This window comes from Oncorhynchus mykiss, chromosome 6 (assembly GCF_057628025.1).
Source record: "Oncorhynchus mykiss isolate SJ-2025 chromosome 6, ASM5762802v1, whole genome shotgun sequence".
NCBI classification, from domain to species: Eukaryota; Metazoa; Chordata; class Actinopteri; order Salmoniformes; family Salmonidae; genus Oncorhynchus; species Oncorhynchus mykiss.
This window is the reverse complement of record NC_143027.1, coordinates 17,083,597-17,106,487: the sequence shown is the minus strand read 5'-3', so window position 1 is coordinate 17,106,487 and position 22,891 is coordinate 17,083,597. Positions and strand designations below refer to the sequence as shown.

At 41.3% G+C, this 22,891-nt stretch overlaps 1 protein-coding gene across 2 annotated transcripts in view; it reads right to left on the bottom strand.

Moving 5' to 3' along the window:
* med27 (mediator complex subunit 27) overlaps nucleotides 1–22,891 on the bottom strand; it is a 90,926-nt gene that overhangs the window by 43,738 nt on the left and 24,297 nt on the right. For both annotated transcript variants that reach the window (XM_021605362.3, XM_021605363.3), the window contains exon 3: nucleotides 2,899–3,029. In XM_021605362.3, the coding sequence (XP_021461037.1) occupies nucleotides 2,899–3,029 (131 nt within the window). The remainder of the gene's footprint in view (nucleotides 1–2,898; nucleotides 3,030–22,891) is intronic.

Here is a 22,891-nt window from a genome sequence, read left to right as displayed (position 1 = left end):
ACACTGCTCTATCCCATCTAGACAAGAGGAATGCCTATGTAAGAATGCTGTTCATTGACTACAGCTCAGCATTCGCCAACATAGTACCTTTCAAGCTCATCATTAAGCGGGCTGCCCCCAGGTGGGGAAGGTAGGAAACAACATCTCCACTTCGCTGATCCAATACACTGGGGCCCCACAAGGGTGCGTGCTCAGCCCTCTACTGTACACCCAAGACTGCGTGGCCATGCACACCTCCAACTCAATCATCAAGTTCGAAATGACACAACAGTAGTGGGCCTGATTACCAACAATGACGAGACAGCCTACAGGGAGGAAGTGAGGGCACTCGGAGTGTGGTGTCAGGAAAACAACCTCTCACTTTACGACAAAAAACAAAGGAGATGATCATGGACTTCAGGAAACAGCAGAGGGAGCACCCCCTTATCCACATCGACGGGACAGTAGTGGAGAAGGTGGAAAGTTTTAAAGTTCCTCGGCGTACACACCATGGACAAACTAAAGGACCAAATCACTAGCCATTTTAACAAATGGATTTAATAAAAAGGTATCACTAGTCACTTTAAATAATGCCTATTTAATAATGTTTACATATCCTACATTACTCATCTCATATGTATATACTGTATTTCATACCATCTATTGCATCTTGCCTATGCCGCACGGCCAACACTCATCCATATATTTATGTACATATTCTTATTCCATCTGTGTGTATAAGGTACAGTTGAAGTCGGATGTTTACATACACCTTAGCCAAATACATTTAAACTCCGTATTTATTTATTTTTTACAATATTTGACATTAATCCTAGTAAAAATTCCCTGTCTTAGGTCAGTTAGGATCACCACTTTATTTTAAGAACGTGAAATGTCAGAATAATAAGAGAGAGACTGATTTATTTCAGCTTTTTTTTTTTTTTTCATCACATTCCCAGTGGGTCAGAAGTTTACATACACTCAATTAGTTTTTGGTAGCATTGCCTTTAAATTGTTTAACTTGGGTCAAACGTTTCAGGTGGGTGAAACGTTTCGTTTTTTAATTTGTGGAGTGGTTGAAAAACTAGTTTTAATGACTCCAACCTAAGTGTATGTAAACTTCCGACTTCAACTGTAGTTGTTGTGAATTTGTTAGATATTACCGCACTGTCGGAACTAGAAGCACAAGCATTTCGCTACACTCACATTAACATCTGCTAACCATGCGTACGTGACAAACACAATTTGATTTGATCAATACATAAACACAAAATATCTAGGTCAAATAGGGGAGAGGCGTTGTGCCGTGAGGTGTTGCTTTATCTGTTTTTTAAAACCAGGTTTGCTGTTCAGGTATGACTATTTCGGCAAATTCAGCCAAATAGAATTTTGCCTCTTCGCTTCTCTCATATGCATCTGGAAACCCCCTTTCATACCAAAGCCACATCCCAGACAACGTCCTACCATGAGGCATGCTAGTTAGCAGTCAGATGTATTCTATTATTTGTTAATCTCTTCAGCATTCAGTCTTGACTCCTGCATGCCAAACTCTTCTTGTGACTTGTTGGACTAATAGGCTATTAGATTGTATAACCTGGTTTCTCCATACGTTGACCATGATTGTTTTCAAGGATTGGCTCACATGACATAGCAGATTCGATTTGAACCTTCACCCTGGCCAGTCTCTAATGGCCTGCCATTGATCTAATGTCCAACAGAAATGTGTCTGTTAAGGACTTGACTCCTTGGTAGCTAGTGTCTGCATAAACCCATTATTATATCACATCATTTTCACTACCATCAACATTTCTTTGGAATACTGTAATTACACAGTGCACTTTCTGGGGCATTTCTGTAGCTACATAGAGAAGAAAAATGCCGGAGGGTGGATGCAAAAAAAACTTAAAGGTTGTGCTGCATAATTCATGCGCTGGCTGCTCCTTTTAGAAACGGCAAATTCATCAGAACAATGACGTTTGACAGAGGAGCCGCTGGTTGGCTTCACCTTGACCCACTCTTCATCCACTCTCTTCCTGTGCTGTACGGAGCCATTAGACTTCCCCAAAGCTCAGTCACCCCAGCACAACGCAGGAATCGGACAGTGAGAAGCTGCTCAGGGAAGATGTACAGTGACAGCCGTGCCTTCACTGTTGCCCACTATTGATATTTCCTTTTACATCCAGAGTGCAGACACTTTACTGAGCAAAGACAGCCCTACCTCCCAAGCCAAAAACTGCTAAAGTGCCAGATGGGAAATATGGGGGGAAAATGTCACCCAAACCCAGTGAATCTGACATTTTGTGAGGATCTTTCTTTTGTTGACAAGGGGTGTGAGGGTGAACAGAAGAGAGCACCAGGTGCCATTTTCACACATTCTGCAAACCTGATCCACCAGAAAGCTGCATTGTAATAACATTATGAAAACCGAAGCCTATATCTATCAAAAGGCACATTGATGAAAAAAGGTGGGCGATTTCAAAGACCAGCGTACAAAGATGATTAAGGGTACAATGCCACACTGATCAAGGACTATCCATAAGAGCCCAACACACAATGGATTTCTGTTTTGTAGCAGCATTTCCAGCTGGGGACCACGCACTATGCCCGCGGGGGACCACTATTTTCGCTCTCCTTCAACCACTTTCATCTTCCACTGGGGACGTCGTCCCTCAGTCCCTCCAACCAGGCCTCCTGCATGCCCTTCCCCCACTCTCATCACTCTCCTATCAAAGCAAGAGGTCTAAGACAACAAAATAAGACAATGCACCATTTGTATTAGTCACATGATCCCTCTGGACTATGACAACTCTAAACAGAAAGACAAATAACTGGAGGGAGATCATTCATCTTGCAGTCATTCAGCCATTGCATTAGCAACTATCAGGGAAATGTTTAAGCAGGAAGAGGGGCTGTACTTACTGTGGCGGCAGAACCAGGGTACTGGGCTGGACTTTGGGTCTTCTCTTGGCAGATGCCCCCATTTGGTTAGCTGAGCGCTTCAATGACTGCTGGTTAAGAAGACTGGACGCCAAGCCAGCATGGTACTGCAACTGAATGGGGAGAAAAGAACAGAAAATAATAAAAACATGCCATGTTTTAATACAATAACTAGGCCTAACAGGAAACATGGGGCATTAGGGATTAAGACATATATGGCCAATGCTGAAATCCAAAATGCACCTTGCTTAAGCAACCCACAGAAACATTGGAACCATGTGGTAGGATATGTATCTACTGTGGTGAGAAGGACAAGACACTTCAGACGGTACTCTATTACAGGGTGGAGATCATCCTGAGCAGCTCTAAACCACATCACATCAAGCATACATAGTGAATACCCAAAAGCTGAGTTAGCCTGGGTCTGTTTTGTCACTAAACCTTGAGACACTTAAAATACAGCTCCAAGGCCAACGATATGACAGTAATGTGACAGGCGTCAGATTAAAGGCAATAAAAGGTAGAAATCTGACCTTGAGTTAAGTGACACATGACAAGTTGAAAGCGGTACTGTTATATATTATAATGTGTCCTCTGTTCTAGCCCGGAGCAGCCCACACAAAACCAGAAAATTCACAAGATAATATTGGCAGCAGAGTAGAGAAAAATAAGAAAAGAAGTGACTCATCATCAAGTTTAATTGAGACACTGTAGCCGACTGTTTTCCCAAAGCTAAAACCCAAGCCTGACAACAATCTGCTCACTTAAAAAGGAGAAATATTTGGTTTCGTAGCCCAACTATATCCTCCACTCCTGCCCACTCTGCCTCCCCCTCTCCTCCTGTTGTTGGTTTGGGAGCGACGAGTGGCAAGTAAAGCAGCTCTCACTTTGATGTAGAAGCGACAGAAGCCTATCGGCAGTGCCACTCCACGTCTGATGAAATGGCGTGAAAGAGATGGAAGCTATGCAGAACACACAGGTGTTAAAATCAGCGTCCATCCTACAGCCCAACGGCAGGTGTCAAATGTGACAGTAAAGCCTAAAGGGCCCAGCAATAAAAAATAAAAACAGGGTATGTACAGGCCTGATAAAGACATTACTAATTTGGTATAAATTTACAGGTATAATTAGCATAATGTTTAATAAGCATGTACACTGAATGTACAAAACATGCACCCCCCTTTGCCCTCAGAACAGTCTCAATTCGTAGGGGCGTTCCACAGGGATTCTGGTCCATGTTGACTTATATGCTTCACACCAGTTGGCTGGTAGTGGATCTCTACTCCGAATAGCTTGTTCCATCTCATCCTACAGATGCTCAATTGGATTGAGATCTGGTGACTGGACAGGCCACTGCAGTAAGCGGAATTAACTGTCATATTCGTGGAACCATTCCCGGACAATCCTAGCCTTGTGGCATGGGGCATTATCCTGACGGAAAAAAATCTGATATCCTGTGGAATTTAAAGGTTGCAAGGGGCCCAATGTGTGCCAAGAAAAAACAACCCACAACATCACCACCAGCCTGCAATGTTGACACACGACAGGATGGATGCATGTGCTCATGGGGTTTTCTCCATACCCTAGTCCTCCCAAAAGCATGAAATAGCAGGAACTGGGATTAATCAGATTCTCCAAGGTCCAGTGTTTTCGTTCCTGAGCCCACTGCATCCGCAGTTTTTACATTTTTGCTGAAAGAAGTGGAACTCTGTCGTCGGCTGCCATACCCCATTCGTGTCAAGGTATAATGAGTTGTGCATTATTTTATGGGTCTTTGAGCACCAATGTTGTGCTGGACTGTCAGCTGACTAATTGTAGCCCATCTGTTGCTCTGCACAATTCGTGCCAGCCTCCTTTGTCCGCTTTCATCAATGACCCATTTTCGACCACAGCCCTGCCTTTGGCTGGATGCCCTCTGGGTGGTGGAGCATTCTGGATACACACGGGTAACTGTTGAGCGTGAAAAACCCAGCAGCATCGCAGTTCTTGACACACTCAAACAGGTGAGCCTGGCACCTACTACCATACCCCATTCAAAGGCAGACTTAAAAAATTTTGTCTTCACCCTCTGAATGGCATACATACACAATCCATGTCTCAATTGTCTCAAGGCTTAAAAATCCTTCTTAAACCGGTCTTCATCTACACTGACTGAAGTGGATTTAACAGGTGACATCAATAAGGGATCATAGCATTCACCTAGATTCACCTGGTCAGACAGTGTCATGGAAAGTGTTCATAATGTTTTTTTACACTCCGTGTATAATAAATGTTTTATTAGTCAACTTACACTGATCAAAAATATAAATTCAACATGTAAAAGTGTGGTCCCATATTTCATGAACTGAGATAAAGATCCCAAAAATGTTCCATTAACACAAAAAGCTTATTTCTCTCAAATTGAGCACAAAATTTGTTAACATCCCTGTTAGTGAGCATGTCATCTTTGGGAAGATAATTCATCCACCTGACAGGTGTGGCATATCAAGAAACTGATTAAACAGCATGATCATTACACAGGTGCAACTTGTGCTGGGGACAACGCAAGGCCATTAAAATGTGCAGTTTTGTCACACAACGCCACAGATGTCAATTTTTTAGGGAGCGTGCAATTGGCATGCTGACTGCAGGAATATCCACCAGAGCTGTTGCCAGGGAATTGAATGCTCATTTCTCTACCATAAGCTGCCTCGTTTTAGAGAATTTGGTAGTACGTCCAACCCGGCCTCACAACTCCAGACCACGTGACCTCGCCAGCCAAGGACCTCAACATCCGGCGTCTTCGGAGACCAGCCACCCGGACAGGCTGATGAAACTGTGGGTTTGCACAACTGAAGAATTTCAAACAAACTGTCAGAAACCGTCTCAGGGATGCTCATCTGCATGCTCATCGTCCTCACCAGGGTCTTGACATGACTGCCGTTGAGCATCGTAACCGACTTCATTGGGCAAATTCTCCCCTTCGATGGCCTCTGGCACGCTGGAGAACTATGCTCTTCACGGATGAATCCCGGTTTCAACTATACCCGGGCAGAAATCAGGCAATGTGTATGGCGTCGTGTGGCTGAGCTGTTTGCTGATGTCAATGTTGTGAACAGAGTGCCCCATGGTGAAAATCACATCGAAAACAATTGCATTTTATCAATGGCAATTTAAAGAGATACTGTGAGGAGATCCTGAGGCACATTGTCTTGCCATTCCTCCACCGCCATCACCTCATGTTTCAGCATGATAATACACGACCCTATGCCGCAAGGATCTATACACAATTCCTGGAAGCTGAACATGTCCCAGTTCTTCTATGGCCTGCATACTCACCAAGCATGTCACCCATTGAGCATGTTTGGGATGCTCTGGATCAACCTGTTTGACAGTATTTTCCCACCAATATCCAGCAAATCCACCATGTGAAGATGTGTCGCGCTGCATGAGGTAAAAATAGAGGTCACACTAGATACTGACTGGTTTTCTGAACCACAATTTTTTAAAGGTATCTGTGACCAATATATTCATATCTGAATTCCCTGTCATGTGAAATCCATAGATTAGGCCTAATGTTTTAATTTAAATTGACTAATTTCCTTATATCAACTGTAACTCAGTAAAACATTAGAAATTGTTGCATGTTGTGTATATTTTTGTTTAGTGTATAATGTTAAGGGTTTCTTTGCAGCAATTCTTCAACAGGTTGAAAATTGCTGATATGATAAAGCCATGCTTCTGATCAGTTTTAATGTATCCTGTATCAAAATGCAGTAAGCCTATACCAGTATGTCACAAAGTATTACCACAACAGGAGACAACAGAAATAAAATCAACAAGTAGAGGACAACCTAGCACCATTCCTCAGGGTCTCCTGGCTGCAGTGCAAACAGGTAGCAGGTCTCATCTGGACTGATTCCGCCAGCTATCTTATGGTACATCACCTCACTTCTTTGTGGATTCGCCACAAGGCTCATCCACAGACAGAGCACTTAAATTGGGGCTCATATAATCCCACAGCTCATTAATTGCTATTCAAATATTCCTCCTCTTGAACTAATTAGCCAAGATGTGCGGCTATGGAGAGCCGTTTCAAATCAAATCAAGGTGAGAGGCAGACTACACAGCGCTCCCCTAGCTAAATTTAGCTGACCAAAGCAGCTGTGCTAACGGGGAATTATTTTAATTGACCAAGCCTCCTCTTCATGGCTAATGAGGCTACTTTGTTAGGCCTGGATTGTGAAGCAGCCCGATGCTGCAGGAGCCCAGTGAAGCTCAAACTGAATGCCAAACACCCTAAATCCAATGGATAGAAATAAACAAGCATAAAAGCTGCAGAGCAGATAATGTTGCTTTAGCCCAGGGCTGTTCAATTGCGGTCCTCGAGGGCCGAAACACTTCTGGTTTCTGTTTTGACATTTTTCTTTCAAATATGAAAACAAAACGCCCACTATGCAAAACATTCTCCAAGGTGATCAACATACTGCATGTCCTCCAAATTGTCAAATCTCTCAATTGTTTGTTTAACTTTATAATATACCATATCTAAAGGGATGTAACTAGATACTTATTTCCAATTGATACATTTCTCTGATATTGATCAGTAATATTTACATTTTCAAAAGACATAATCGTGAAGATGGATGAATATAAATTCCTAGACACAATGAAATGATACAAATATTATCCCAAAATGGTGTCAGTTTGACACAGGACCACAGAATATGTAATGCTTTTTGCATATCCAACAGATGTAATATGTCTGTGAACAAGTCCTATGAATTATGTTAAATTGCAGTAGTTTATGTCTTAGGTTGTAGGAACAAGTATGATGAGCATTTTCACATATCTGTGACCAATGGTTCTCCTCAATTTCTTCCTTTAGATCCTTTTCTCATTTTTTCCTTATAGGTTCTGAACTAGAGGTCGACCGATTAATCGGAATGGCCGATTAATTAGGGCCGATTTCAAGTTTTCATAACAATCGGAAATCGGTATTTTTGGGCGCCGATTTTCCGTAGTTTTTTTTTACACCTTTATTTAATCTTTATTTAACTAGGCAAGTCAGTTAAGAACACATTCTTATTTTCAATGACGGCCTAGGAATGGTGGGTTAACTGCCTTGTTCAAGGGCAGAAAGACAGATTTTCACCTTGCAAGATTGGATCCCCCGAGCTGACAACAGTTAACTAGTCCAACGCTCTAACGACCTGCCACTCTCTCATTGCACTCCACAAGGAGACTGACTGCCTGTTACGTGAATGCAGTAAGCCAGGGTAAGTTGCTAGCTAGCATTAAACTTATCTTATAAAAAAAACAATTCATAATCACTAGTTAACTACACATGGTTGATGATATTACTAGATATTAGCTAGCGTGTACTGCGTTGCATATAATCTGACTGAGCATACAAGCATACAAGTATCTAAGTATCTGACTGAGCGGTGGTAGGCAGAAGCAGGCGTGTAAACATTCATTCAAACAGCACTTTCGTGCATTTTGCCAGCAGCTCTTTGTTGTGCGTCAAGCATTGCGCTGTTTATGACTTCAAGCCTATCAACTCCCGAGATAAGGCTGGTGTAACCGAAGTGAAATGGCTAGCTAGTTAGCGAGCACTAATAGCGTTTCAAACGTTCAAACGTTACACTGGCAATACTAAAGTGCCTATAAGAACATCCAATAGTCAAAGGTTAATTTAAAAAATATATATATATTTTTTTTATATATAGAGGGAAATAGTATTAATAATTCCTATAATAACTACAACCACCAGCTTTCATACAGTGGGGCAAAAAAGTATTTAGTCAGCCACCAATTGTGCAAGTTCTCCCACTTAAAAAGAGAGAGGCTTGTAATGTTCATCATAGGTACACTTCAATTATGGCAGACAAAATGAGAGAAAAAAAATCCAGAAAATCATATTGTAGGATTTTTAATTAATGTATTTGCACATTTTGGTGGAAAATAAGTATTTGGTCAATAACAAAAGTTTCTCTCAATACTGTTATATACCCTTTGTTGGCAATGACAGAGGTCAAACGTTTTTTGTAAGTCTTCACAAGGTTTTCACACACTGTTGCTGGTATTTTGGCCCATTCCTCCATGTAGATCTCCTCTAGAGCAGTGATGTTTTGGGGCTGTTGCTGGGCAACACGGACTTTAAACTCCCTCCAAAGATTTTCTATGGGGTTGAGATCTGGAGACTGGCTAGGCCACTCCAGGACCTTGAAATGCTTTTTACGAAGCCACTCCTTCGTTGCCCGGGCGGTGTGTTTGGGATCATTGTCATGCTGAAAGACCTAGCCACGTTTCATCTTCAATGCCCTTGCTGATGGAAGGAGATTTTCACTCAAAATCTCACGATACATGGCCCCATTCATTCTTTCCTTTACACAGATCAGTCGTCCCTTTGCAGAAAAACAGCCCCAAAGCATGATGTTTCCACCCCCATGCTTCACAGTAGGTATGGTGTTCTTTGGATGCAACTCAGCATTCTTTGTCCTCCAAACACAACGAGTTGAGTTTTTATCAAAAAGTTATATTTTGGTTTCATCTGACCATATGACATTCTCCCAATCTTCTTCTGGATCATCCAAATGCTCTCTAGCAAACTTCAGACGGGCCTGGACATGTACTGGCTTAAGCAGGGGGACACGTCTGGCACTGCAGGATTTGAGTCCCTGGCGGCGTAGTGTGTTACTGATGGTAGGCTTTGTTACTTTGGTCCCAGCTCTCTGCAGGTCATTCAATTGGTCACCCCGTGTGGTTCTGGGATTTTTGCTCACCGTTCTTGTGATCATTTTGAACCCACGGGGTGAGATCTTGCGTGGAGCCCCAGATCGAGGGAGATTATCAGTGGTCTTGTATGTCTCCCATTTCCTAATAATTGCTCCCACAGTTGATTTCTTCAAACCAAGCTGCTTACCTATTGCAGATTCAGTCTTCCCAGCCTGGTGCAGGTCTACAATTTTGTTTCTGGTGTCCTTTGACAGCTCTTTGGTCTTGGCCATAGTGGAGTTTGGAGTGTGACTGTTTGAGGTTGTGGACAGGTGTCTTTTATACTGATAACAAGTTCAAACAGGTGCCATTAATACAGGTAACGAGTGGAGGACAGAGGAGCCTCTTAAAGAAGAAGTTACAGGTCTGTGAGAGCCAGAAATCTTGCTTGTTTGTAGGTGACCAAATACTTATTTTCCACCATAATTTGCAAATAAATTCATAAAAAATCCTACAATGTGATTTTCTGGATTTTTTTTCTCCTTTTGTCTGTCATAGTTGAAGTGTACCTATGATGAAAATTACAGGCCGCTCTCATCTTTTTAAGTAGGAGAACTTGCACAATTGGTGGCTGACTAAATACTTTATTGCCCCACAATGTTCTCATGTTCTGAGCAAGGAACTTAAACGTTAGCTTTCTTACATAGCACATATTGCACTTTTACTTTTTTCTCCAACACTTTGTTTTTCATTATTTAAACCAAATTGAATATGTTTCATTATTTACTTGAGGCTAAATAGATTTTATTGATGTATTATATTAAGTTAAAATAAGTGTTCATTCAGTATTCTTGTAATTGTCATTATTACAAATACATAAAAAAAATTAAAAACAGATTAATCAATATCGGCATTTTTGGTCCTCCAATAATCGGTATCGGTGTTGAAAAATCATATTCGGTCGACCTCTATTCTGAACCATCAGGTACAGTTTCAATCAACCCTTGATATAACTTGGCAACCAACTTCTTTGGCGTAGCAGCTTCTTTCAGATTTTTTTCTGCGCTAGATGCCTTAGGTTCATCCAGATTCTGTTGAAGCAATTGAATACAATTTCTGAGTTGGAAGAACTCGACCTTGGATATTCCTAATCTTTCCTGTAATTAATTGAATGACAGTTGAGATCCATCATAGTACACGTTCAAAAATCATGATACCACTTTGGAACCAGGACTTAAAGGACACTGGAGGAAAGGTGGGGTTATTCCAAACATGGGTGCCTGATGATATAGGTTTTTCGACCTCATGAATGCATGTACATTTCCCCCAAATACAAATGGAATTGGGAATCATTGGAATGTCTGTTTTTTTCATCGATGCCTTGGACCCGAAGTAGTGAATATATTTTACATCACAATGTATTACTTTTGTGGCTTTGATACTCCTAAATGCACAAGGATAGTCTGCTGTTCATTGTTTAAGTGAATGCAATTGTGCATCTCAGTAATACATCTTCATAAGAGGTAGTCCAAAAATTCCAGCTTTATAGGGTAAGTGTAAAACAGTCAATTTGACTCAAGGTCTTTCCATTCCAAATAAAGTTGAGAGCAGGCCATTTATTTTATTTAAAAATGTACATGGAATTAAAACTGGCAGGGCCAGGAATAAATACATCAACCATGGTAATATATTCATTTTGATTATGCTGACCATATCTAACAGAGGTGACCGGAAACATGACCGAATACAAACAGTGTATCTATTCCCTCCGCAAGGCAATCAAACAAGCTAAGCGTCAGTATAGAGACAAAGTAGAGTCGCAATTCAACGGCTCAGACAAAAGAGGTATGTGGCAAGGTCTACAGTCATTCACGGATTACAAAAAGAAAACCAGCCCCGTCGCGGACCACGATGTTTTGCTCCCAGACAAATTAAACAACTTCTTTCCTCGCTTTGAGGTCAATACAGTGCCACTGACACGGCCCGCTACCAAAACCTGTGGACTCTCCTTCACTGCAGCCGACGTGAGTAAAACATTTAAACGTGTTAACCCTCGCAAGACTTGCAGGCCCAGACGGCATCCACAGCCGCGTCCTCAGAGCATGTGCAGACCAGCAGGCTGGTGTGTTTACGGACATATTCAATCAATCCTTATCTCAGTATGCTGTTCCCACATGCTTCAAGAGGGCCACCATTGTTCCTGTTCCCAAGAAAGCTAAGGTAACTGAGCTAAACGACTACCGCCCCCGTAGCACTCACTTCCGTCATCATGAAGTGCTTTGAGAGACTAGTCAAGGACCATATCACCTCCACCCTACCTGACACCCTAGACCCACTCCAATTTGCTTACCGCCCCAATAGGTCCACAGACAACGCAATCGCAACCACACTGCACTCTGCCCTAACCCATATGGACAAGAGGAATACCTATGTGAGAATGCTGTTCATCGACTACAGCTCAGCATTTAACACCATAGTACCCTCCAAATTCATCATCAAGCTCGAGACCAAGGGTCTCGACCCCGCCCAGTGCAACTGGGTACTGGACTTCCTGACGGGCCGCCCCCAGGTGGGGAGGGTAGGTAACAACATCTCCACCCTGTTGATCCTCAACACTGGGGCCCCACAAGGGTGCGTTCTGAGCCCTCTCCTGTACTCCCTGTTCAACCATGACTGCGTGGCCATGCACGCCTCCAACTCAATCATCAAGTTTGCAGACGACACTACAGTGGTAGGCTTGATTACCAACAACGACAAGACAGCCTACAGGGAGGAGGTGAGGGCCCCTGGAGTGTGGTGTCAGGAAAATAACCTCACACTCAATGTTAACAAAACAAAGGAGATGATCGTGGACTTCAGGAAACAGCAGAGGGTGCACCCCCCTATCCACATCGACGGGACAGTAGTGGAGAGGGTAGTAAGGGTAGTAAGTTTTAAGTTCCTCGGCGTACACATCACGGACAAACTGAATTGGTCCACCCACACAGACATCGTGGTGAAGAAGGCACAGCAGCGCCTCTTCAACCTCAGGAGGCTGAAGAAATCCGGCTTGTCACCAAAAGCACACTCAAACTTTTACAGATGCACAATCGAGAGCATACTGTCGGGCTGTATCAACGCCGTGTACGGCAACTGCTCTGCCCACAACCGTAAGGCTATCCAGAGGGTAGTGAGGTCAGCACAACGCATCACTGGGGGCAAACTACCTGCCCTCCAGGACACCTACCCCACCCGATGTCACTGGAAGGCCATATAGATCATCAAGGACAACAACCACCCGAGCCACTGCCTGTTCACCCCATTATCATCCAGAAGGCGAGGTCCGTACAGGTGCATCAAAGCAGGGACCGGGAGACTGAAAAACAGCTTCTATCGCAAGGCCACTAACATTGAGTGGATGCTGCCAACATGCTGACTCAACTCCAGCCACTTTAATAATGTAAAATTGATGTAATAAATGTATCATTAGCCACTTTAAACAATGCCACTTAATATAATGTTTACATACCCTACATTACTCATCTCATATGTATATACTGTACTCTATACCATCTACTGCATCTTGCCCATGCCGTTCTGTACCATCACTCATTCATATATTTTTATGTACATATTCTTCATCTTTTTACACTTGTGTGTATAAGGTAGTTGTTGTGAAATTGTTAGGTTAGATTACTCGTTGGTTATTACTGCATTGTCGGAACTAGAAGCACAAGCATTTCGCTACACTCGCATTAACATCTGCTAACCATGTGTATGTGACAAATAAACATTTATTTTAAATAGAGCAAGATCTCTGAAGACATCCTGTTCCATATAAATCCTGTTTAATCTGAATGAATTAACTATGCATTACCGTTTCTATGCTAAAAGCAAATACCTTACCAATAATTTTATAATCCACATTCAAGAGTGATACTGGGCAGACAGATCCGCATTACAATGGATCCGCATTACAATGGATCCTCATTTATTTTTAAGTAGGGTGATTGTAGCCAAACATAGTGACTGGGGAAGTTCATTTCTCTTTAGAGCTGCTGTGAGCATAAGTAACATGGGCTTTAGCAATTTGAGACAAAGTGTCTTAAAAATTCCACTGGGATTCCCCATTTTGTAAATTATTGATGGCCAACAATTCATCTGGGGTAATGTTTCTATCCATATTCATCTTCTGTGGTTCACATACAGTGCCTTCGGAAAGTATTCACACCTCTTGACTTTTTCCACATTTGTTGTTGTTAAAGCCTGAATTTAATATGGATTCAATTGAGATATGTTGTCACTGGCCTACCCACAAAATGTTAAGAAATTTGTACAAATTAATAAAAAATGAAAATCTGAAATGTCTTGAGTCAATAAGAATTCAACCCCTGTGTCATGGCAAGCATAAGTAAGTTCAATAGTTTCTTAAAAAGTAACATAATAAGGACTCACCCATGTTTAACATGATCTCTGCAATGTCCCTCTGTCAAGCAGTGAATTACAAACATAGTCTTTGTGGTTGAATCTATGGGAGGTTTTCCAATGCTGGATTGGTAATAATAAAAATGCTGGGTCAATTACGATGCTGGGACAATTTTGATCCGCCCTATGGGACTCCCAATCACGGCCAGATGTGATACAGCCTGGATTCGAACCAGGTACTATGGTGATGCCGCTTGCACTGAGATGCAGTGCCTTGGACCGCTGCGCCACTCGGGAGCCCAGAAACAGACTTACCCAGAAAGACTCACAGCTGTAATTGCTGTCAAAGATGCTTCTACAAAGTAATGACTCAGGGGTGTGAATGTAAATTAGATATTTCTGCATTTCATTTTCATTAATTAGCAAACGTTTCTAAAAACATGTTCTCACATTATCATCATTGAGTATTGTGACCAGATGGGGAAAAAAAAAAAAATGGATACATTTTGAATTCAGGCTGTAACACTAAAATGTGGAGTAAGTCAACGGGTATGAATACTTTCTGAAGGCACTGAATAATTGGTAAGATGGCCTTAAGGAGAATGTCTATATCGTCCGTTGAACTTTTGTTTTCGGACTGATACAGTTGTAATAAATGTTTTAAAGACTGGATCCTTCTGAAATCAATTAATTGTTACGCTACCAACTGCAATTTCACCTTGCTCAACATATTGTTGCTTGGATTTCATGGCAGCAGTCTCAGCAGGTGTTCGTGTAATATTTGAGCTTCAAAGTGTTCAACTGTTTAAGGGTGTCAGCATTTCTATCTAAACTGTTTTCTTTCTAAGTCGTGGATTTATGGTTCTAGTATTTCTAATTCTTTATGAATTAGAAATAATGTGAAGAGTAAGACATGATACACCATCTTATATAGGTGTTGAGAGCTTCCCAGACAACAGTTGGTCAAACTTCATTATCTACAGTTATTTACCCAAATATGTCTGTGTTGAGATATGGGGTAAATTCCTTATCTCCAAGGAACATTGTGTTGAATCACCATGTCTTTGTTATTGGCATAGGAGGTTTGAGCTTATTTAATGTTAAGGAAAATGGGCTATAGTCTGTAATTATTGTGACTTTTTCTTGTGCCAGATTTCCTTTAACCATTATAAAACGTCCATTTGGGCGTTTTTCTGTAGTAAAAAAATGTATAAATGAGAATTGATACTTCTCTGGATCTTGAGGAGTAGGTGGAGGACAACGTCAACCTCTCTCAAGGTTGCCAAAAACTTCCCCTTTCACTGCTAAAAAAAGTGAGTTTCTTGTTAAAAAAAACAGATTTTTCAAATAAGAAAATACCTTAATTCGTGTAGCTGGTTGAACAATTCCATTGACATTCCATCTTACGTATTATCCACAACACGTGATACTGAGAAGGGTCTTCACATATTTTTGTGTCTCATATTGACTCCATTCATTATGAAAGGTGCTGATACACTACTTAACGGCTACAATGAGAAAAGTGTTGATCAATTTTCAAGCTTCTTAGTGGGCATGTATTCACAAGACATAATTATTATTATTTTTTAACAATAGATCCTTCATGTTTCTCTTTCCACTCCTCCCCGTTGATGATTTCTGCATGAATCCATCATGTACTGTTGCAGAGGTGAGAGAGCAACCATATTGGTGCATCGGTAGTGGCTATTCCTTTTAATGCAGGTTACTGCTTAATGACCATGTCTCTATGCAATACATTTTTTTTAATAATAATATTATACACTGAACAAAACTATAAAGTGTTGATTTCATGAGCTGAAATAAAAGATCCCAGAAATGTTCCATACACACATAAAGCTTATTTCTCTCAAATTGTGTGCACAAATTTGTTTACATCCATGTTAGTGAGCATTTCTCCTTTGCCAAGATAATCCATCCATCTGACAGGTGTGTCATATCAAGAAGCTAATTAAACAGCATGGTCATTACACAGGTGAACCTTGTGCTGGGGACAATAAAAGGCCACTAAAATGTGCAGTTTTGTCACACAACACAATGCCATAGATGTCTCAAGTGTTGAGGGAGCATGCAATTGGCATGGTGACTGCAGGAATGTCCACCAGAGCTGTTGCCAGAGAAGTGCATGTTCATTTCTCTACCATAAACCACCTCCAACGTCATTTTAGAGAATTTGGCAGTATGCACAACCGGCATCACAACCGCAGAACACGTGTATGGCATTGTGTGGGTGAGTGGATTGATAATGTCAATGTTGTGAACAGAGTGCCACATGGTGGAGGTGGGGTTATGGTATGGGCAGGCATAAGCTACGGACAATGAACACAATTGCATTATATCAGTGGTAATGAGAATGCACAAAAATAGCGTGACTAGATTCTTAGGTCCATTGCGAGGCCAATTTTTTATTTAAGGTATCAATTTTTTATTTAAGGTATCTATTTATTTTTTATTTTACCTTTATTTAACCAGGCAAGTCAGTTAAGAACAAATTCTTATTTTCAATGACGGCCTGGGAACAGTGGGTTAACTGCCTGTTCAGGGGCAGAACGACAGATTTGTACCTTGTCAGCTCGGGGGTTTGAACTCGCAACCTTCCGGTTACTAGTCCAACGCTCTAACCACTAGGCTACCCTGCCGCCCCCTCTATGACCAACAGACCAACAGATGCATATCTGTATTCACAGTTATGTGAAATCCATAGATTAGGGCCTAAGGAAGTTATTTAAATTGACTGATTTCCTCATTTGAACTGTAACTCCTTAAAAATTAATGAAATTGTTGCATGTTGCGTTTATATTTATGTTCAGTATATATACACACACACTACATGACCAAAAGTATGTGAACAACAGCTCATCGAACATCACATTCCAAAATCATGGGCATAAATATGGAATATGCCACCCCCTTGCTGCTATAATAGCCTCCAATCTTCTGGGAAGGCTTTCCACTAGATGTTGGAACACCGCTGCTGGGACTTGCTTCCATTCAGCCACAAGAACATTAGTGAGGTCGGGCACTGATGTGGGGCGATCAGGCCTGGCTTGCAGTCGGTGTTCCAATTCATCCCAAAGGTGTTGTGGTCAGGGCTCTGTGCAGGCCAGTCAAGTTCTGCCACACTGATCTCGACAAACCATTTCTGTATGGACATCACTTTGTGCACAGGGGCATGGTCATGCTGAAACAGGAAAGGGCCTTCCCCAAACTGTTGCCACAACGTTGAAAGCACAGAATTGCCTAGAATGTCATTGTATGCTGTAGTGTCAAGATTACCCTTCACTGAAACTAAGTGACCTAGCCCAAACCATGAGACCATTAATTCCACCTCCACCAAACTTAACAGTTGGCACTATGCATTCGGGCAGGTAGTGTTCTCATGGCATTCGCCAACGCAGATTTGCCTGTCAGACTGCCAAATGGTGAAGCGAGATTCATCACTCCAGAGAACGCGTTTCCACTGCTCCAGAGTCCAATTGCGGGGGGCTTTACACCACTCCAGCTGACGCTTGGCATTGCGCATGGGGATCTAAGGCTTGTGTGCGGCTGCTCGGTAATGGAAACTCATTTTATGACGCTCCCGCCGAATAGTTCTTGTGCCGACGTTGTTTCCAGAGGCAGTTTGGAACTCAGTAGTGAGTGTTGCAACTGAGGACAGATGATTTGTACATGCTACAGTACTCTGCGGTCCCGTTCTGTGAGCTTGTATGGCTTACCACTGTGTGGCTGAGCCATTGTTGCTCCTAGACCTTTCCACTTCACAATAAGAGCACTTACAGTTGACCGGGGCAGCTCTATCAGGGCAGAAATTTGACAAACTGACTTGTTGGAAAGGAGGCATCCTACAGTGGTGTAAAGTAGTTAAGAAAAATACAAGTACTACTTAAGTAGTTTTTTGGGGTATCTGTACTTTTCTATTAATATTTTTGACAACTTTTACTTCACTACATTCATAAAGAAAATGATGTACTTTTTACTCCATACATTTTCCCTGACACCCAAAAGTACAAGCTACATTTTGAATGCTTAGGACAGGAATAAGAGAACATCCCTGGTCATCCCTATTGCCTCTGATCTGGCAGACTCACTAAACAAAATGCTTCGTTTGTAAATTATGTCCAAGTTGGAGCGTGTCCCTGGCTCTCTGTAAATAAATAAACTAGAACATGTGGCCAGCTGCTTTGCTTAATATAAGGAATTTGAAACAATATTTTTATTTTGATACTTGAGTATATTTAAAACCAAATACTATTTTACAGGGTGACTTTCACTTTTACCTGAGTCATTTTCTATTAAAAAGGTATCTATACTTTTACTCAAGTCTGACAATTGGGTACTTTTTCCCGCCACTGGCATCCTATGACGGTGTCACGTTGAAAGTCACTGAGCTCGTAAGACCATTCTACCGTCAATTTTTTTCTATGGAGATTTCATGGCTGTGTGCTCTATTTTTTTTTTACACCTGTCAGTAAAGGGTGTGGTTGAAATGGCAAAATCCACTAATTTGAAGGTGTGTCCACATACGTGTGTGTATATATACAGTACCTATCAAAAGTTGGCACTCACGTACTCATTCCAGGTTTTTTCTTTATTTTTACTATTTTCTACATTGTAGAATAATAGTGAAGACATCAACACTATGAAATAACACACATGGAATCATGTAGTAACCAAAAAAAGTGTTAAATCAATATAAACGTTGCAATGATGCCCCTGCTCCCCTTTGCTGCTCGTGTCCCCTCGCGGGCCACCTGTTTGATTTGCTCGTTCAATTGTGGGAGCCCGTGTGAAGTTCTACTGGCCCAATAGTTTTGGTATGACCTTTTCCAGGAATTCGTCCATTCCGTTTGTTCTACAGCTTTAGGGAAATTTACAAAAAGAAGATTTGAACGGTGACTGAAGACCTCCATCCCGTTTAATCTTTCAGTAAGACCCGTAATTATGTATTTTGTTCGGTTTCGGCCTTCTCTACATGTTTACCCAGCTCAGCCATATCAGTTTAGATTTTTTTAACATCAGATATTTTATTCATCTGCTTAGACAGTTTCTCATTGCCAGTGCGAATTTGTCAGTAGCGTCTCTAAACTCACTTCGTCAGCTACTCAGTCCATGGTCACATTGTTTAGCTGTGCTTGTTTGTCTCCATTTCTAGATGTAGTATTTGCCATAACATGTAGTTGCCAAGATAACGTTTCAGTTATTTCTTGAAATCACCTTCACCTTATGTCGACACATATCGAAAATTGTATAGCTAAAAGCTGGTTTCTGTTTCTAACTGGTAATTAAATTGCACTTACCTGGTGTCCCTGTTTAAAGGAGAGGATGAAAACCAGAAGTGTTTTGACCCTCCAGGACTGGAATTGAACAGTCCTGCGTTAAGCCCATATGTCAGATGATGGTAGTAGCTAGCCACGGCAGAAGTCAACTGCAGCAGCGACGTAGCACAGTGTATACAGTAAGGCCTACATATTATTCAATACTAGTGGCTCTACTCCCACTTCAGAATATTGTTTGGGAACTCTTTCACAAAGAAGATAATAATGAATAAACATGTCATTTCCGAAAGTTCTGACAGCATTTCTTCCCCCTTTTCAGTCAAGTTACAGAGCGCTCCCAAAAGCCTCATGTGGGAGAGAGCGGGAACAGCAGGGTGCTGTGTGAATGTAACCGGTTATTATCTCCATTCAGCTCTGACACAAGCTCTGGTTACCTGCTACCCATTCCATTCAATTAGAGCCATCTGTCTCCTTGCCTGCCCAGGTCCCCAACCTCCACAACTCCCTGCATCTCCTCCCAATGGCGAACCGTGACTATTGGACCTAGTCCTTCAGTTGGAGAAAACATTTCCAATACATCAAATCAAATTCAAAACTAAAGAAAATAACAAACAGAGCATCACTGAAAGCACCCAACATTCTATTGTGTAGTCGGACCATACTAGCGCACGCAAGTGCAGGAGAAGCAATGCTTTTACGACACAATCAAAACAGGACACAGCTCACAGAGAGACAGCACACGGACACAAGAGCGGCACAACAGTATCGGTGTGTGTTAATCACCAGGGAACCAAGCCAACCAAGCCATCAATATTACAACCTGTTGTGATAATTGCATTGTTTAGGCTAATCTAATCTCTTAGAAATGCATTCATACGCCACCGTGATATAAGGACAAAAATACATACATAGTTTCAAAGAAACAGTTTCCACAGACAACAGTCAAATATAGGATTAACTACTGATTCAGGACCATGGAGAGTTACTGCAACTCAGAGCAAAGAAAACAGGTGCCCTGACTCCACTATTTCAGCATGCTGAAAGAGAGTGCTGATAGAAACAGCAGTCACACACAGCATAAAATAATGTGAAAGAATTAGCTGCCCATTCACTCAAATAAGCCAGTAGACCTCAATCATAATAATAGAAAAACAACCATTTAGTAGTTCCAACACAAAATTAACAAGCCAGCTATTACTTCCCATTGCAAACATATTTTAAATCACTTTCGACACACCAAATAACCAGCGATCTAAAGTTCAAACGCAAATGAGATTGGACATATTCCTCACAGGAAACTAATTTGGGTTTAAACAAGTTTCTACTGACTCTGATTAAAAAGAAGAAGAAGAAGAAGCGGTGTGACAATGCAGTCCTAACCGCCAATGACCGCTGCCAGAATGACTGAACAAATGCTCCCGTTTTATTTTTTTTTATCAGTAATTTATCAGGGCATACACTACACGTAAATTTAAAATCTTATCTTGGACGTGCTCACATTTTGCGATTTCTTTGTCCCACATGTTTCATTCCTCAACCCCAGGACGTGGGCGCTCTTATTACACGATGATTTTCGGTTGTCATAGGAATTTTGTTTTGCACATTATTAAGTGCAGAAACATTAAAAAAAAGAAGAAAAGAAATGGAGGTGCAGAATATGGACTTGATATGAAATAATGACAATATTAAATGATCTTTTTGTTTCTGTCATGGTAGGACGCACGCGGATGTAATATTGATGGAATTCGTTTTGCATGGCCTGGTGCCTCGTATGATGCATTTTGCATTATATGATCCAAAACGCATCATCATAAGATAAAAACTTAGCAAAATACATCATACTTGGATGATTTCCGTATCTTTAAAGTTACATTTCGCTCAAACCACGCGAGTCCCAACGTACTGATTGATCATTGCCCAAGTTCATAGGATTTCACCCCGATCATGAAAATGTGTCTAGGATGGCAAAACGTGACGAATGTGGCAAAATCATGTAGTGTATGCCTGGAATTAATTACACCCCGCCAACTCTTTTACGCTGCTGCTACTCTCCGTTTATCATATATGCAGTCACTTCAACCATATCTACATGTACATACTACCTCAATCAGCCTGACTAACCGGTGTCTGTATGTAGCCTCGCTACTTTTATAGCCTCACTACTGTGTATAGCCTCGCTACTTTTATAGCCTTGCTACTGTATACAGCCTCGCTACTGTTTTTCACTGTCTTTTTACTGTTGTTTTTATTTCTTTACTGACCTATTGTTCACCTAATACCTTTTTTTGCACTATTGGTTAGAGCCTTTAAGTAAGCAGTAAGGTCTACTACACCTGATGTATTCGGCACACGTGACAAATAAACTTTGATTTGAGCAACCTCTTACAAACAGCATAGAATAATTTTAGAATACACTTAGATCTCAGAAACAACATGGGGTCGTGCACATTGGTGAGGCAACCGCTACAGGCATAGGCTAATGCAATTGACAAAGTGTACTGTGAAAGATTATGGAATATTCCAATTCTTGGATTGCTCAAAGAAGATTGGCTGAAAAATCATCATGTCCACAGGGTTCAACACAACGTGTTGGCTAGTTTTGGAAGAAAATACACTGCAAATAATGAAAGAAATCCAAGATGAAAAGGTCCTTCTGAAAGCATCAGACATGAGCAGTTACAGATGAATCTGTGGTATTCAGAAAACAAATATTTGGAAAATATTATCAAAAGGTCCCCTGCAGTCCTGAACTTTTTTAATGAGGAATTAGCAGGCGAAAGCAAACACAGGCGACTGTTCTCTAAGCTTTATAGTCCCGTGTCTGAGAACTAATAAGGGATCCATGCCAGCAAAGTTTGAACATCAAACATCTTTTCTCTGAGCAGCATATTTTCAAAAGGTCTCTGCTTTTTAAAAGTTGATTCCCCCTCCCCCCTCACAGTCCAGATCTTCCAAACTGACCAGCCATTAGTTGTGCCTTTTGCAGCAATCTGCAGACATGTGCTCCATCATTACTGGCAGAGCAGAGCCGTGTTGTGTGGTGTGGAGGCAAGCGTTCTGCTCTCTGATCATAACTTGGGTAAGGGGCTGAGCCCCGTCATTCGTCTGTTTTGACAGCCTTGTTCAACAGATGATTAAGACTTACAACCTGTTGGTGGAATATCGGGACTGTGCAGAGAAAATAATTATCAGCTTATTCTATTGCTATCAGGGTTTTTGATTAGACTAGTTTACCAAGAAAGATAGAGACATAAGTAATGACATTGGATGAGAAATGCTGTACACGATACCAGTCAGAAGGATTTTTACCAGTAGCAAGTGAGGTCATTCAAAAGCCACATTAATGCATTCTAGCATTGAATTCTAATGCATGAAACTGTATATTGAATTTCACACCAGCATTACGGAAAAGCAAGATGTGAACCTTCTCACTAATTAAATTGAATGCAAGTGAATGGAGTAATGTAGATCTAGCGAGGTATTTTTAAAGATAACATCGATGCATAATTTGCTATTAGACCAATTTTCAGAAAGATAGGACTAATAGTGGCTTCTTAATCTCTGAGATCATTAGCTGT